General features: G+C 42.9%; 1 protein-coding gene across 1 annotated transcript in view; it reads right to left on the reverse strand.

The window, feature by feature from the left end:
* Window positions 1–1,264: 1,264 nt before the first annotated feature.
* VTA1 (vesicle trafficking 1) overlaps window positions 1,265–15,922 on the reverse strand; it is a 192,781-nt gene continuing 178,123 nt past the window's right edge. Inside the window, exon 8 of the mRNA XM_066595977.1 lies at window positions 1,265–2,834. Coding sequence (XP_066452074.1) covers window positions 2,689–2,834 — 146 coding nt within the window. The 3' untranslated portion in view covers window positions 1,265–2,688. The remainder of the gene's footprint in view (window positions 2,835–15,922) is intronic.

A 15,922-nucleotide genomic window follows, 5' to 3' on the forward strand; every position in this document is an offset into this window, starting at 1 on the left:
AGATTTGTTTTTGTAAATATGGTAAAAGGGTTTTTTTAAAAAACTTTTATTACTTTTTTCTTCAACAATCAGTAAAACTTTAATGTTTTAATTTTTACTTTTTCTTTTGTTTAGTCCCCAGGGGGAACAACAACTTACGATGCTTTGATTTAAATGGCATGTGCTGTATGAAGGGAGGTCGCCCTGCGATCTTCCTTTATATATACCCCAAACCCGCAGGATGTAACTGTATGTCCTAGAGCAGGAAGGGGTTAAGTTAAACATAGTGTACAGTATTTTGAAGAATGGGGTACTGCTAGGGAAAAGTGATATGGAGAAAGACCTGGGGGTACTAGTGGATTGTAGACTTAAGTGGAGTAACCAATGCCAGTCAGCTGCTGCAAAAGCTAATAAAGTCTTGGGGTGCATTAAAAGAGGTATAGGGGCGAAGGACGAGAACATTATTCTTCCACTATACAAGGCACTTGTCAGGCCTCACATGGAATACTGCGCACAGTTCTGGTCACCGGTGCTCAGGAAAGATGTTACAGTGCTGGAGGGGGTTCAAAGAAGGGCAACTAAACTAATACATGGAATGAAGGGACCAGAATACCCAGAGAGGCTGTCCAAACTGGGATTATTTACTCTAGAAAAACGACGGCTAAGGGGTGATCAAATAACTATGTATAAATACATGAGGGGACGATACAAGGTTCTCTCCCATGATCTGTTTATACCCAGGACTGCGACGGTAACGAGAGGGCATCAGCTACGTCTAGAGGAAAGCAGGTTTCATCACCAACACAGAAAAGGGTTCTTTACTGTAAGAGCAGTTAGACTGTGGAACTCTCTGCCTGAGGATGTGGTGATGGCAAAATCTATAGAGGAGTTTAAAAGGGGACTTGATGTCTTTCTGGAGAGGAAGGATATTACAGGATATAAATCTTAGGTTAATTGTTAATCCGGGTATACAGGCAGGTAGGAACTATTAGGGGTTGATCCAGGGATTAGTCTGATTGCCATTAGGGAGTCAGGAAGGAATTTTCCCCCCAAAAGGGCTAATTGGCTCCTGCTCTTGGGGTTTTTTGCCTTCCTCTGGATCAACAACACAGGAGGATAAACAGGCTGGACTAGACGGACATTGTCTTCATTCGTCCTTACAAACTATGTTACATGGATGAACACAAGACAATTTTTAAAAAGTCATCTGTAGTATTATGTCTACTAGCCAGGCTAATGCAGAGTCATTAAAATAGGGGGAATACAAACAGACATTAACAAGGTATTTATTTCATATCAATTTATTCTAAATCAGATCTAACAGATACATGCATTTAAAGTTCATGCACTTGTAATTTCAATTTCAGAAACCATTTGCCTCAAAAAGATTAAAATGGTACAACCACCTCTGCCGCCAAGAGAGGTATAGGAAATTTTTGTGAAGGCCTCAAATACAAAAAAGGTTCAGTTGAAGTAAAAGATAAAACATTAACACTTCCATTATATAAATTCCTGGTGTCATGTTAGAAGGAAGGACAACCAACCACCAAAAGCGATATATGCCAGCTCAACTGTTCCAGATCTTTACACCATTTCTCAAAGCATGTAATATCATACAAAGAAAACTAATAGGACCTGATATGAGAAATTTTTATGAATACTGTACTTCCCCCAAACTAATAAAGGTTTTTAACTTATTTAATGAAGCAAAAGCAAAAATCTGTTATTCTTCTCTGAAACGACCCCTTTAAATTAAACCATATTTTAAGCATACTCATTTGCTATTTAGTGCTATAGTTTCTTTTACAAGTCTTTGAAAATTGTTAGGATAAATTGGAAGTTGTCACTTAAAAGGGTCGTCCAGTTATGAGCTACTGATGGCCTATCCCTAAGGTATGACATCTTTAGCAGATACGATGGGAGTCTGTCGCTGGGAACCCCAATAAACAGCTGTTTGCTAGGCTACTGCACTTGGGCATGGAGCTAATGTTTAGCAGAAGTGGACAGCTCTGTTACCACTGCAGTGGCCCGGCTTGGTATTGCAGGTTAAGTTATTATTCAGTTTAAAAAATCAGCTCTGTTCCAAAGTGCAGTAGCCCGGCAAACAGCTGATTGCCAGGGATCCCTAATGTTGGACCACTGCCAATCTGCTATTAATAACCTATTTAGGAAAAACACAAGCAAAAAAAAGATAGTGCCCTTATAAGAGTTGAGGGGAGATCTTTCCCAAGCAAGTATACATTTTTTAGACTTTTAGAATGTCTCAGTATATCATCATAATTTAATTGAATATAGACTAGATGCTGCGTGGGTGGAAAAGACTAACATTTCTAATGTTGCCCATACTAGTATTACATCAATTTACAGTTAGCGTCTTGTTCATCTTTAGAAAGATACGAAACATCAATATTGTGTAGACGCTGTACAATGGTGTGCTTACAGGGAGTGACTTCATTATGCTTAGCAGTTGAATGAGATTCCACATTGCACCACTGAGCCTTTAAAGAAATATCAAGCTGTTATGTAAACATTTTAACACATGGGCATCAGGGTTGTGACTAAATAGAAAAAAAGAAAACATTTTAAGTAACGCTCTCAGAGATTTCAAATTGAAGTCATCATTGGTGTGTTTTCCACAAGATGAGGACATGTGGAATCACTGGATAGAGCTCCGTTCACAAGAGCCCAGGGAGGTATAACATGGCATCATCATTCTCTGCCAGTGCTCAGCAGTTTCAAGGCTTTCTGGAGGTTTTCTACGGCAGTGTTCACATCTTCATACTGTAAAGCACTGCCAGCATATTTGCAGTATTTCTGGGCCCTGGCAAAGTCTTCAGGAGTCAGTCTAGCCCCACCTAGAAGCAGATAGAACATATATTAATACAAATATTCTCATGTATGCCGTGTGACCTAGAAGTAGACAGTCAATGAAACATTCAATGTAAGGTGCATTATTATTGCTATAAGCGAATATCCACCTTTAAAATGCCATTCTGTTTTTAAATCCTAATTGGTCAATAGTTCAGACAGAGCTCCAAATTCTGTGCATAGCCATAGTGTTAAATGATGAATTGCTGCCACTATTAGAAGCCTATTCTACACTGTTTATTCAGTAAATAGGCTTAAAAAACTATTGATGACTGATCCTGATGATAGATCATCAATATCTGAACGGCGCGGATCCGGCACCTAGAAACCCCCATAGACGAGATACTATATAATGAGCTGCTGTGCACTGAAACACAGCGGCCCGGATTTGATACTGCAAAGTCAGTCCCATTCACTCGATACAAGACCAAGCTTTCAGTGCCATACCAGGCTGCTGACAAAGTCAAAATAAAAAAATGGCACACAGTGTACTTTTTGAATTTACTAGTGCTTCAATAATTACTCATGAGGTGTTTGGGCGACCACCCTACATGGGGTCCTGCCACAACACCTAAAGTTCCTCGTAGGACTTACAAAAAAAAAAAAATCACATGAGGACATCCACTTAGGAGAGGACTGATAATGCCTGCAGAACTGGGACAGTCTCCGAGAAATGAACAATAAGTGACAGCTGCTTTGAAGTAAGCGATACCTGGCTACACAGACTACAATCCCTGCTGCTGGCATTTCTTGTTTTATAACTTATTCCAGGCCACTGCAGCTAGTTCTGACACACAGCAACTTGGAAAAACAGCTGATCATTGAGGGGTGCCAAGTGTCAAACCACAGTCGATCAGATATTAATGACTTATCTTAATAGGTCATCAATAATTAAGTCCTTGAAAATCCCTTTAAATTAAACACTGTACGGCAGAAATGCATGCAGGAAATTTTGCATTCTGTATGAAAAAAATAAAGCTCTGACTGCCATACAGATATATGAAGAGAACACAAAATATAGTTACTACAATACTCTACACTAACCTCACTATAGGCGAAATTGGTACGGGCTTGCTTGTGTTATGCCAATAGATATCAGGCACAAAAAACATTATCCGCATGCTTTGCGATAATCACAAAGACATCCTGCATTTCTTTCCGCACACGGCCCACAGGACACAAAGGGAAAGACCAGAAAGTTCACTGCAGTTACTACCCTCGATAAAAATACACTTGATTAAACATTAACACCCCAAATATCAGCAGTTTCTGAAAATTACCAAAAAATGGAAAAAAAAAGTGTTTAATTACGGTAAGAGGCAATCATGCAATTAAAATGCATGATAAACAGTTAGCAAGTTTCTCCTTCTGTTAGGGTATGGTTGCACAGTGTGTCCGAAGTGCCACCCACCTGCTGCAGTCATTGGCCACGGATTTTGCCTATATTGCTGCCCTCTTATGGGCAAATCTTCCACCCATTGGCCGTCATGGGTGGACGGGACTTTGGTTACCACACTGTGGCCAATAATCCTATAACGGCCAATAATCATGCGTGTATCTTCATTAAATCTTTTGAGATTTAAATTGTTGTCACGCTATAAACGCCTTGTGATCAAGCAATGTTTCAGCCATAAAGATACTTGAATCATAAAAATCAGTGATTTTATAAAAATGTGTTTATGGTATACATGTCAGGCAGTTGTGAAGGGTGTATGGAGAGGGCTTGGGATCAGAATCTGCTTCACACCCAGCACCTATCAGCTGACTCTGACAGCCGTCAATAACTACTGCAATAAGTTAACTCTTTAGATGGCATCATCTAAACAGTCAGTGGGAGACCCCTTCCTGCACCCCATCGGTCCCCCACAATGCAACCAGGGGACACCAGTGGGCTAGCATGATAGCTCAGAACCTACTGTAGGCTCCCAGGGCTGCCATGCACAGATGCCTATCAAGCCCTGCCTCTGGGTCTCAGAATATGGTGACAAAGCAATTTTTGCTTAACAAATAATTTTATTCACTTTATAGAAAATAGAAACACATTGAAATGTAAACGCTGTAACAACTACTTTTCAGTACATTATATGGCATTATTACAAATAATACATGAAATGTAAAAAAAAAAAAAAAGCCAAGCCCTCCTGCAGCCATATCAATGGAAAGATTAAAACGTTATGGCTCTGGGAAGGCGGAGGCAAAACCCCCCCCCCCCCCCCCCCCAAAACTCTGGTCCTGAAGCGGTTAATCGTTCAGGAGATTACTGCTCATTTTTACTTTGTTTAGCAATGTATAATCATATGTTCTTCATTACCATGATGACTGCAAGTAGTTTCCTGATTTAGTCCAAAGCTGACATTTTTGCAGATCCCATTTAACCAATTTTGCAGGGTAGGTCACCGTATGGTTGAGTACTGATTAAGTGCAATAGATATTGCTTGCTTAGATCAACGTTCAATGTAGGTATGTGATCTTTGCTATCATCACCTAGGTAAGATCACTTTGTCTCGGTGCCACTCTCCAGTTACAGAATGACTTTTAACACATAGATGCTCATATTGTCTACTTTTCTTTTAAAATGAGAAAGCCAATACCTTTGAGAAAGGCTTGTCCTTCAGGTGTGACAGATGAAGGAACCTTTTATTCTCTAGTAAATGTAACAGTGCGGGAAGCTCTGCCATGAGCTCAAGACGTAAATTAGGCCCTACAGCAGGTTTCCCATACACGTTCTGTCTGGGTTTGTTCTTGTAAAGAAGTATGAATGGGATGTGAACTAAACCCAATGCAAAGTAGAATATAAACCGGATACTGTAAAATGCTCTATGCCCACAGCTACAATGTCCATGACATGCAAGGATATGATTGACTGCTTGGAATATTTGCAATGAAGAGGCCTTTGTGCATCGACGGAAAGTGCTCGAGGCTTCGTACCATTCTTGTTTTTACTAAATGGTATTCCATACAATGTACCTCCCCGTTTCCACAGCAAATCTTCAATTGCTTGTGATGTTTGTTGTGTTCTCCGATTCATCATTCTATAAATTTGACAAAGGTTACTATTAAAGAATCACTAGGGCCCCCTCACTCCCCCACCTAGTTGATTAATAGGATTATTAGCCTAAACCACAACTATTGCAAATACCTTATGAATATGTAACAGAGCGTGCAGAGCTGATTGACTGGTGCAGACTCTACCACCATCTTTTTGCACCCCTTTCTCAGGGCAGCAGAAGGTAGGAGGCAGTCACACTGAGTACAGTGATATGTCTGCTGTGTGGATCTGTGCAGTGAGATTTGGAGAAACTCACATTTCATCAGTACCACCACATGCATAGAGGACTACAGGCAGTAGTCCTGGATATTCATAAGCTGCAGGTTAGCTACACCCACCCTGCCCTTAAGACAAGGATTGACTGCTGTCTGCCTATTACTGTGCATAGAGGGAGAACTGCCAATCATTCGCTGGAGGGTGGGATGGGTGTGGCTAGGCTGCAGCTCATGAATATGCAGGACTAGTTCTGGGTCTGGGAGCTACTAATAAAATGCAAGTTTCTCCAAAACTACTGCACAGATCTACAGAGCAGACATATAACTACTTTCGGTGTGGCAGGCTCTACCTTATGGTTTTCTCAGTGAGGGCTGCAAAAACATGGTGATAGTCTCTTTAAAGTGTCTGTAGTAAACAGATTACAAAAACAGATTTATATGCAGTTTAATTATATTCATATAGTAAATCTTTACACACAGATTCTGGAAACATAGTTGGAAATGTTTTGGATGAAAGGTTTTAACAAAATACTAATAAATGCACAAATAGCATGTGTGTTATGGTCTTAGTTGAAGGGGTTATCCTCAGATTGACTTTTAGGTATCATTTGGATTGGTGATACAAGTCTGATCGATAGAGGACTGCCGAGAACCTCACTGATGCTGACAACAGGTTCTCATGTACCCCTCTCCTCCTCATTCTTGGCTCACTGCACCCCCCTGTAGTGAGGATGAGCTGATTATCTGCTCTATTCATTTTCAATGGCAACGCTGGAGACAGCCGAGTACAAGCGCTTAGCCATTTCCGTTTACACCATTGAAATTAATAGAGCAGCACGCACATGCTCGGCTGCCGATCCATCCCAGCTCTTTTGCACTATGGAGGGGGCAGTAAGTTTGCGGAGAGGAGGAGACATGGGAAGCCCATTCTTGGGTTCAGCGAGGGTCTCAGCAGTGAGACCCATATCAATCAGGCTTTTTTCTTTCCTGTAGTGGTAAAAGTCGATCCTTCTTTCAGAGAGTTGTACCAGAATTACAAGTTATCCTCCATTTAAAAGACAACTTGCTCTTGTGTGAAGCCGCCCTTACAGGAGAATTGACAATCTCAAAAAACAGACCACTAGTGCTTGGCAAGGGGTTTTATACTCTTACATTATAGTCCCCTGGAAAACATATCATGATCAAACCGTTAATTTAGGAAAAAATAGAGTTGTTTTTACTGGCTTCAGTTATGGTGCTTACATTTTACTGTTAATCATGCTAGCAATAATATAAGGAAATGTGTGCAAATGGTCTACTTTAAACAGGGAGCGCTGCATAGGCACATCTACAGATCATCACGTGCCAAGGCCTGTTCTCATATACCTTATCATAGTCTTCCAAACAAACTTTCTCGTTGACTGGAACCTAACTAGAAGTAAGAGGCATTTGTGAAAACAAAACAGCAATTCAGAGCTCGTACTGCAAAAATAAGATTAGTTGCTTCCAGTAAGAGTTGAGCTGGAACCCTGCTTGTTTTTCAGAGAATCGTTTTTTCTATTGTCCTGGCTGTTGAGCTTCCAGCAGGTAGAGGAATACAGAGGCGGCCCTGTTTTAGATGCTTAAAGGGAACCCTTCACGTCCCCTCACAGCACTATAAACCATATTATGGCGCTGTTAGGGGAGAATTCAGCTGCGTCCCTTAAAGCTATTGCGCAGCATGAAAATCTAACTTTTTTTTTAAAAGGAGTTTAATGCGCACAAGTGTTACCATGCGGCGGTTGCTGGTCCTCCAGGGGCGGTTGTGTGCGGGGTCCCGCGGTCAGGGCGCGTCCCCCCGGCTTGCTGTCTGGCTGCTGGGGGCGCGGGTGCATGGCCGGCCGGCGTGGGCGGCATGAGTGCAGCTGCCGTGCACGAGCTCCCTTTTATTATGTTCTGTTGGGAGTTGGCTGTCTCCCTCTCTCCACCGCTGGGCGGAGGCTTTTGTTTAAAGGTGGGGCAGAGAGTGACAATCACTGCCAGTTATTGGTTTCCCTCAGTGTGCAAGCTAGTTTGCCTCGGTTGATCTCCTGGTTCTGTCATCTTGTCTGCTATACTTTGCTATTATCCGCCAGGTTTTTCCATCTTCCTCAGTTCTGCTTAGTATTGTTCGTGTTGGTTATTTATATCTGCCTCTTCTGTCAGTATTCTACCCTTTCCATCCAGGTACACCAGCATCCCTTTTTCGCTCCCTAGTGAGAGTAGGGATCGCTACCCAGCTGCCCACCTTGGGTTAGCCAGGAGTGGAGGCAAGTAGGCAGGGACAGGGGTTGTGGGTGAGATCTAGGGCACCCGGGCTGGCGTATCAAGGGTAGCATACTGTAACATAATAACTGGCCCTTAAAATTGCTCTCCAATGGAGGCCATTGAGTACCCTTGCAAGTCAGTTGAAGGATTTAGTAGTTGTGATCCAAGACCTATCCGGTCATATGATGCCCCAGGAGCAGCGGGAGTTAGTGTATGTTTCTACCGCCCCTTCTATTTCTGAGCCCAAGTGTCCGCTTCCTAAAGTATTTTCAGAGGAGAGGAGCAAGTTTTTTGTTTTTGAGCAGGCATGTAGATTGTACTTTCGGATGCGGCCCCGCTCCTCCGGTACAGAATCCCAGAAAGTTCGATTGATTATGTCCTTACTTCGGGGTCCACCCCAGACATGGGCCTACTCCTTACCCGAGAGTTCGGCTTGCCTGCAGTCAGTTGATTTGTTTTTTCGGGAACTTGGAGGTATTTTTGATGAGCCAGACTGTGCGGGGTTGGCAGTATCTCATCTCATGTCTCTATGTGAGGGGCAGCAGTGGGTAGAGGACTATTGCTCTAAATTTAGACTGTATGCAGGTGAAACCTCTTGGAACGATAGCGCCCTTAAAGATGTGTTTTTGCTGGGTCTTTCTGACGCGGTTAAGGATCTACTCATTTCTCATCCTGCTCCCGATACACTCAATGATGGGATGGAATTGGCAGTCAAAGCGGACAGCAAGCCGAGATCTAGAAAAGAGGAACGTCAGGCCCGTAAGGCTGGGGAATCCGGCAGACCCGCTCCCACTTCTCCCATGCCAACTTCTGGTGTCAAGCCTATGGAAGTGGATAACCTAAGTCCCGAGGAACGGCGATGGTTCCGGATGAATCATCGCCTCTGCCTCTATTGTGGGAAAGCCGGACATCGTATAGCGACCTGTCCTCAGAAGCGTCTACAACATCAGTCTGAACCGGCGAAAAACTTCAGATCCTAGGCGATTTTTGGGAGGATCGCCTAGGATCACAGGTACTCCCTAAGTTGTTGGTGCCTTGTCAGATTGGCTTCCGGAATTTCACTCGGTCCAGTCAAGCTTTTATTGATTCAGGGGCTGCTGCCAATTTCATTAGTTTAAAGGGGTTGTCCCGCGCCGAAACGGGGTTTTTTTTTTTTCAACCCCCCCCCCCGTTCGGCGCGAGACAACCCCGATGCAGGGACGTACAGACAGCTTACCGGAGCGCTTACCTTGATCCCCGCGCTCCGGTGACTTCTATACTTACCTGTGAAGATGGCCGCCGGGAACCTCTTGCTTCGTGGACCGCAGCTCTTCTGTGCGGTCCACTGCCGATTCCAGCCTCCTGATTGGCTGGAATCGGCACGTGACGGGGCGGAGCTACACGGAGCCGCTCTCTGTCACGAGCGGCTCCATAGAAGAACACAGAAGACCCGGACTGCGCAAGCGCGGCTAATTTGGCCATCGGAGGCCAAAAATTAGTCGGCTCCATGGAGACGAGGACGCTAACAACGGAGCAGGTAAGTAAAAAACTTTTTATAACTTCTGTATGGCTCATAATTAATGCACAATGTATATTACAAAGTGCATTATTATGGCCATACAGAAGTGTATAGACCCACTTGCTGCCTCGGGACAACCCCTTTAAGTTTTGTCAGACCTCTGATGACTGAATTCTCGGCGTTAAAGATTCCCATACGCTTCACTAGTATTGATTCTACCCCTCTGTCTGCAGGGGTTATACAATGAAGGACTCCCATGTTACAGTTCACTGTGGGTGTTCTCCATTCTGAGAATCTGTCGTTCTTGGTAATGGAAAGGATGTCTGTTGATGTAGTGCTTGGTATGCCCTGGTTGGCACTGCACAATCCCCAATTTGATTGGTCCACTCGAGAACTGACACATTGGGGGTTGTCCTGTCATAGTCACTTAGCTACTATATCCATGTGTTCAGCAGATACCATACTTATTCCTGAGTATTTGTCTGATTTTCTTGATGTATTTTCTAAGAAACTGTCTGAGACTTTGCCTCCCCATAGGGAGTGGGACTGTGGTATTGATTTGATCTCCGACAGTCCCATCCCTAAGGGAGCCATTTTCAATTTGTCTGGGCATGAGCAGTCTCTGGCCAAACGACATATCAGGCCATCCAGTTCCTCTGCCGGGCAGGTCTCTTCTTTGTGGAGAAGGATGGGACATTGAAGCCTTGTGTGGATTAATTGGCCTTTGAATAAAATTACAGTGAAGAACCAGTGCTCCTTGCCCCTGATTTATTGAATCAGGTGGTAGGGGCCCACTGGTTTTCCAAATTGGACTTAGGGGGGCTTACAATTTAATTCGCAACCGAAAGGGAGATGAGTGAAAGACAGTGTTCAACACCTCATTCGGCATGAATGTCTAGTCATGCCCTTTGGACTTTGTAATGCCCCCGCTGTGTTCCAGGGATTTATGAACGCGGTGTTCCATGACTTCCTGGGGGTATTTTTGGTCATATATCTCAATGACATTGTGGAGTATTCCCCAAACTGGGATTCACATGTGCGGCACCTGAGGCTGGTTCTGACCAGTTTGCGTGAGTACCAACTTTGTCAAGTTGGAGAAATGCAGTTTTGGTACTAAACAAGTATCTTTCCTTGGTTATGTGATTTCACCCACGGAGATTCAAATTGAGTCTGATAAAGTGGCAGCAATCCCCCAATGGGTCAGACCAGATAAACTGAAAGCTCTCCAGCGGTTTTTAGGTTTTACAAATTTCTACCGTAGATTCATTAAGAATTATTCTGTTATTGCTCAACCCCTGACCGATCTTACCAAGAAGGGTGTCAACTTGGTAAGATGGTCGCCGGAGGCCCTAGAGGCTTTTAGTCGTCTCAAAAGGGCGTTTACTGCTGCCCCGATGCTAGTACAGCCTGACGCGCGGCGACTGTTCTTCATGGAGGTCAATGCATCTGAGGTGGGGACGGGGCTGTATTGTCTCAGGAAGTCAGCAGGAGACCTGGGTATAGTCCATGTGCGTTCTTCTCGCGGAAGTTCAGTTCAGCGGAATGTAACTACGACGTGGGTAATCGTGAGTTATTGGCGATTAAGTGGTCTCTAGAAGTGTGGCGTCGCCATCTTGAGGGGGTAAGGCATCCCATTACCGTATATACTGATCATAAAAACTTGGTATATCTCGCCAATGCTAAGAGACTCACAGTTCGACAGGGCAGGTGGGCGTTGTTTTTCGCCGGGTTTAACCTCCTCGTTATATATATTTCAGGGGAGAAGAACGTGAAGACAGACGCCCTCTCATGGAGTTTCGGTTCGCCGAAAAGTGAGACAGTGGCTCCCAAGAATATCTTGACACCTGGGGTGGTGATGGCAGCTGTAGAATCTGATCTCGTTCCTCATCTACAAAATTGTCAGCAGGACGCTCCCTCGGGGGCGCCGGAGGGCAGATGGTTTGTGCCAGAGACCTTGCATCTCAGAGTCATTGAAGAGTCTCACTCATCTGTTCTCGCAGGCCATCCGGGGGTTCAGGGGACTCTGGATCTTTGTACTAGACACTACTGGTGCCCAGGCATGTCTCGGGAGATCCGCGACTTTGTAAAGGTATGCTCTGTGTGTGCACGCAGTAAAAGTCGGTGGCAGCGTCCGGAGGGGCCTCTGAGACCGTTACTGGTGCTTTTTCGTCCGTGGTCGCATTTATCGGTAGATTTTATCACCGATCTACCTGAGTCTCAGAAGTTCACCACTATCCTAGTTGTTGTAGATTGTTTCTCAAAGATGGCACATTTCGTGGCGTTAAAGAAGCTACCTTCTGCAATAGAATTTTCCAAGATTTTTGTAAAAGAAATCATTTGTCTACATGGGGTTCCCGAAAACATTGTATCTGATCGCGGTGTTCGGTTTGTTGCGCAATTTTGGCGAGCCTTCTGTAGAGCCTTCTCGTCAGCATTCCACCCGCAAACTAATGGTCAGACTGAGCAGAAGAACCAGGATTTAGTGCAATATTTACAGTTGTTTGCTAGCGAAAAGGCTCATCAGTGGACAGAATTCCTGCTGTTGGCAGAGTTTGCGCTAAACAGCTGTACTTGTTCTTCCACTGGGGTATCTCCATTCTTTTGCATATATGGTCAGCATCCTTGCTCCCTTACACCTATTTCTACTCAGTCTGCCTGTCCTGCAGCTGATGTCGCCACAGATGCGCTGCAGGGGGTATGGAAAGAAGTACAGAAGAACCTGGAAGCAACGGGGGCTCGTATGCAGTTGCGTAGTGGGAGGAGTTTGTCAGTATCAGAACCTTACAGGATAGGACAGAAGGTATATTTGTCTTCTAGAAATTTCAAATTGTTGGTTCCATCTTTGAAACTGGCGCCGCGTTACGTGGGTTCCCTTGGTCATCACGCGGGTAGTAAATCCGCTTGCTTATGAACTTGATTTGCCAGCTACATGGAGGGTTCATAGGGTTTTACATAAGTCTTTATTGAAACCTTTTGTCACTTCGGTGATACATCCCTTAGTACCCAGTCACATCCGCTAAAAGTACCAGAACTTAGTTTATAAAGCTGTGGGGACGTGACCAATTCCCTTTAATTGTACAATTTCACATTTGTCAGGAAACAACTCTGGGGCAGATTTACTATTCAAAATCTAAACGTTTTCTGGCACAGAGAGAACTAGAAAACTGTCCGATATGCTTTGCTTCACATTTACTATGTGTTTTTAGACAGTTTTAGAAAGCTTTTCCGACTTGTCCGAAAAAGCAGCTTGACCTAAAATGTGTCAAAATTTTGGCATAACAGTAAGCCAACTGATAGGTGGTATAACTTTAGACTAGACAGTCCTAAACTTTGACAGACTTACCATCCAGCTGTGGTGAATATGCACATTTTAAGACTGTCTCTCTTAGTTTGCACTGTCGAACATAGAAAGTAATAGTAAATGTGCCCATTCGTCTCTAGGAACATAGTAGAACTTAGAGGTCACTTCTTGTGCTTTAGCAAGCAGTTACAAAAAGTATATACAGTAGATATATTAACCCCTCAGTGACCACCGTATGCCTTTTTGCGGTGGTCACCAACGTGCCTTATTCTGATGTATACGTGTTTTTACAGTACTGCATCAGAATACCAACATGGGCCTATAGGGCTGGTAGAAGCAGGGGCTCGGCTGTCTGATGACATCTCCATGGTAGCCGATGAGGCTCATCCTCTGGTTGCACTTCATAGACCAATATAATACACTGTAATACTGAAGTAACAAAAAAAAAGAAAAAAAAAAAAGAGCACTTCAGAATTGAAAATGGTTAAACTTGCCCCTATAAAAAAACAGGAATAAAAAGTGATTAAAATGTTAGATGTTCCCAAAAATGGGAAAAATGAATGCTAGAGCTCATCCCACAAAAAACTAGCCATCATATAGAGCTTCACCATGCAACAAAAAAATGTTGGGACTCTTGAAATGCAAAAAAAAAAAAATACAAAAAAAGCTAATCAGTACAAAGTGTTTTTAGTGTACAAAAATAGGAAAAAAATCCTTGCAAACTTTGTAACGCCAGAATTGTGCTCACCCAGAGAAAAACGATATCACTTTATTTATTCCACATTCCACTGTAAAAATGAATAAAAAAAAAAAAAAACAATGCCGACATTTTTTCCCCTAATCCCCTCTCTCATGAAAAAAAATTAATAGAGGTTACATATTATCAGTACCCAGAGTATGCTAATAAAAAATTCCATTTAACCTGCAAAAATAAAACCTCATATGGCTATGTCGATGGAAAAATGACAAGGTTATGGCTCTAGGAAAGCAGCAACGAAAAAAAAGAACAATTGCTTGGTAATTAAAGCCTAAAACAGGCCCGTCATTAAGGAGTTAACCCTGTACAGCCATACAATATATAGCATAGAAATAAAATGTTCCCCTCTTCACAATAGGCTTGTGTAGAACAAAATGATGTTCTAAACAGGATAGCTGGAATGGTCATGACTGAATGAGGAAAACTAGTAATTCCTTCAATAAATATGAACGATGCCTAATTTCAGATGACTGCAGTGAGTAGTTTTTTTTAATTAAAACTCATGTTACATTATGGTGCGGAATGGCTAGCTACACAATTCCCTATTCTCATTAATGTGGCTCCAAACCAGAACTTCACTTTTAATTTCAGAGCCTGGAAACCAGTTCAGCAGCATCTCCAGCATCTTCTAAGTGGGTAACACTTCATTTAGACGGGCATTTTTCAATGCAAAAACAGAACCTTTAAGGATAGTTTTCATATGACTTTATATATAGCTCCTAAGTTACACGATATCTGAGACTTGTGCTGCTAGACTGTAGCGCTGGTAACACTTCATCTCACAACAAGGAAGGGAAATACCTTGCATAGTGACCTGACTGCGATGAAGTAGGAACTTCGTTTTCAACTAAGTATACAAAAGCATTAGAAAAGTCACAGCTCCCGAATATAGTTGTGCTCACAGGATTCTGCACTATTCAGAAACTTTTCTCTAGCTAGTCAGTTTTATTGCGTATTTTTTTCTTTTAGAAGAGCTGTGCTAAAAATCAATTTTATTAAACCCTCATTCATCAATAAGATTAGAAAACACTATTTACAATGGCCATTTACAAAGGCCATTTATTAGTTGCCTCAGTTCACTTCAAGAATTGCACCATTATAGCACAATTTAGTTCACACCCTTTTTTTTGGATAAGTTGGAAAAACTGTCCTAAAAACACCGTAAATATAGTGCAAAACATGTAAGACAGTCGTCTGGCACAATTAACTCCAGAATACAGTATTTTAAATAGTAAGGCCGTTTTCACATCTACGTTGGAACATCCGTCCGGAGCTTCAGTCATGGATGTGGCTCAGATTATAGTCAATGGGGTCTGCCCAGCACTGTCTAGTTCTTCCAGAGACTGACTCATTCAGCCATGAGGATTCCTTTTTCATGCTTCCCGAACGGAGCAGGAAAGCGGAATCTCCAACGCAGATGTGAGACCACCCTAAGGGCTCCTTCACACTGGCGATCAGGCATTTTTTCCTGCGATTTTTTTTGTGTGATTTTGCCGTGATTTTTTTAGCGCGAATGTCAAAAAGGAGGCTCCACAGTGAAACATGGGAGATAAAAAAAACTAAACGCAGGATAGGACATGCCGCAATTTTCTTTTTTTTTCACGCAACATGGCATGAGTGAAAATATTGCAAATGTGAAGGAAACCATTGAAAATCATTGGTTTCATAATTCTGTGTTTTTACTCACGGGAAAATTGTGCACTTTTATCGCAAGTGTGAAGGCACCCTAAATCTGCCTCATTATCCTTGGAATGGCCAAACTTGAGAAGCAGGTAAACAACCTGCGAGCTCATACATCATGTGACTACACTGGTACAGACACGCCGGCCTCCCCCAGCATTTTACGAGAGGCGTTCATTAAAGATTTCCCCTGACCCACTTCCTGTGGACTGAGAGCAACAAAACTTGGCATAGTTTTTAGACCTTCCACACATAGCTGCCACCTAGGGACACACACTTCTCCCACCTCTTTATGCAACTATAAACATCT

The sequence above is a fragment of the Eleutherodactylus coqui genome, chromosome 3, assembly GCF_035609145.1.
Source record: "Eleutherodactylus coqui strain aEleCoq1 chromosome 3, aEleCoq1.hap1, whole genome shotgun sequence".
NCBI lineage: Eukaryota > Metazoa > Chordata > Amphibia > Anura > Eleutherodactylidae > Eleutherodactylus > Eleutherodactylus coqui.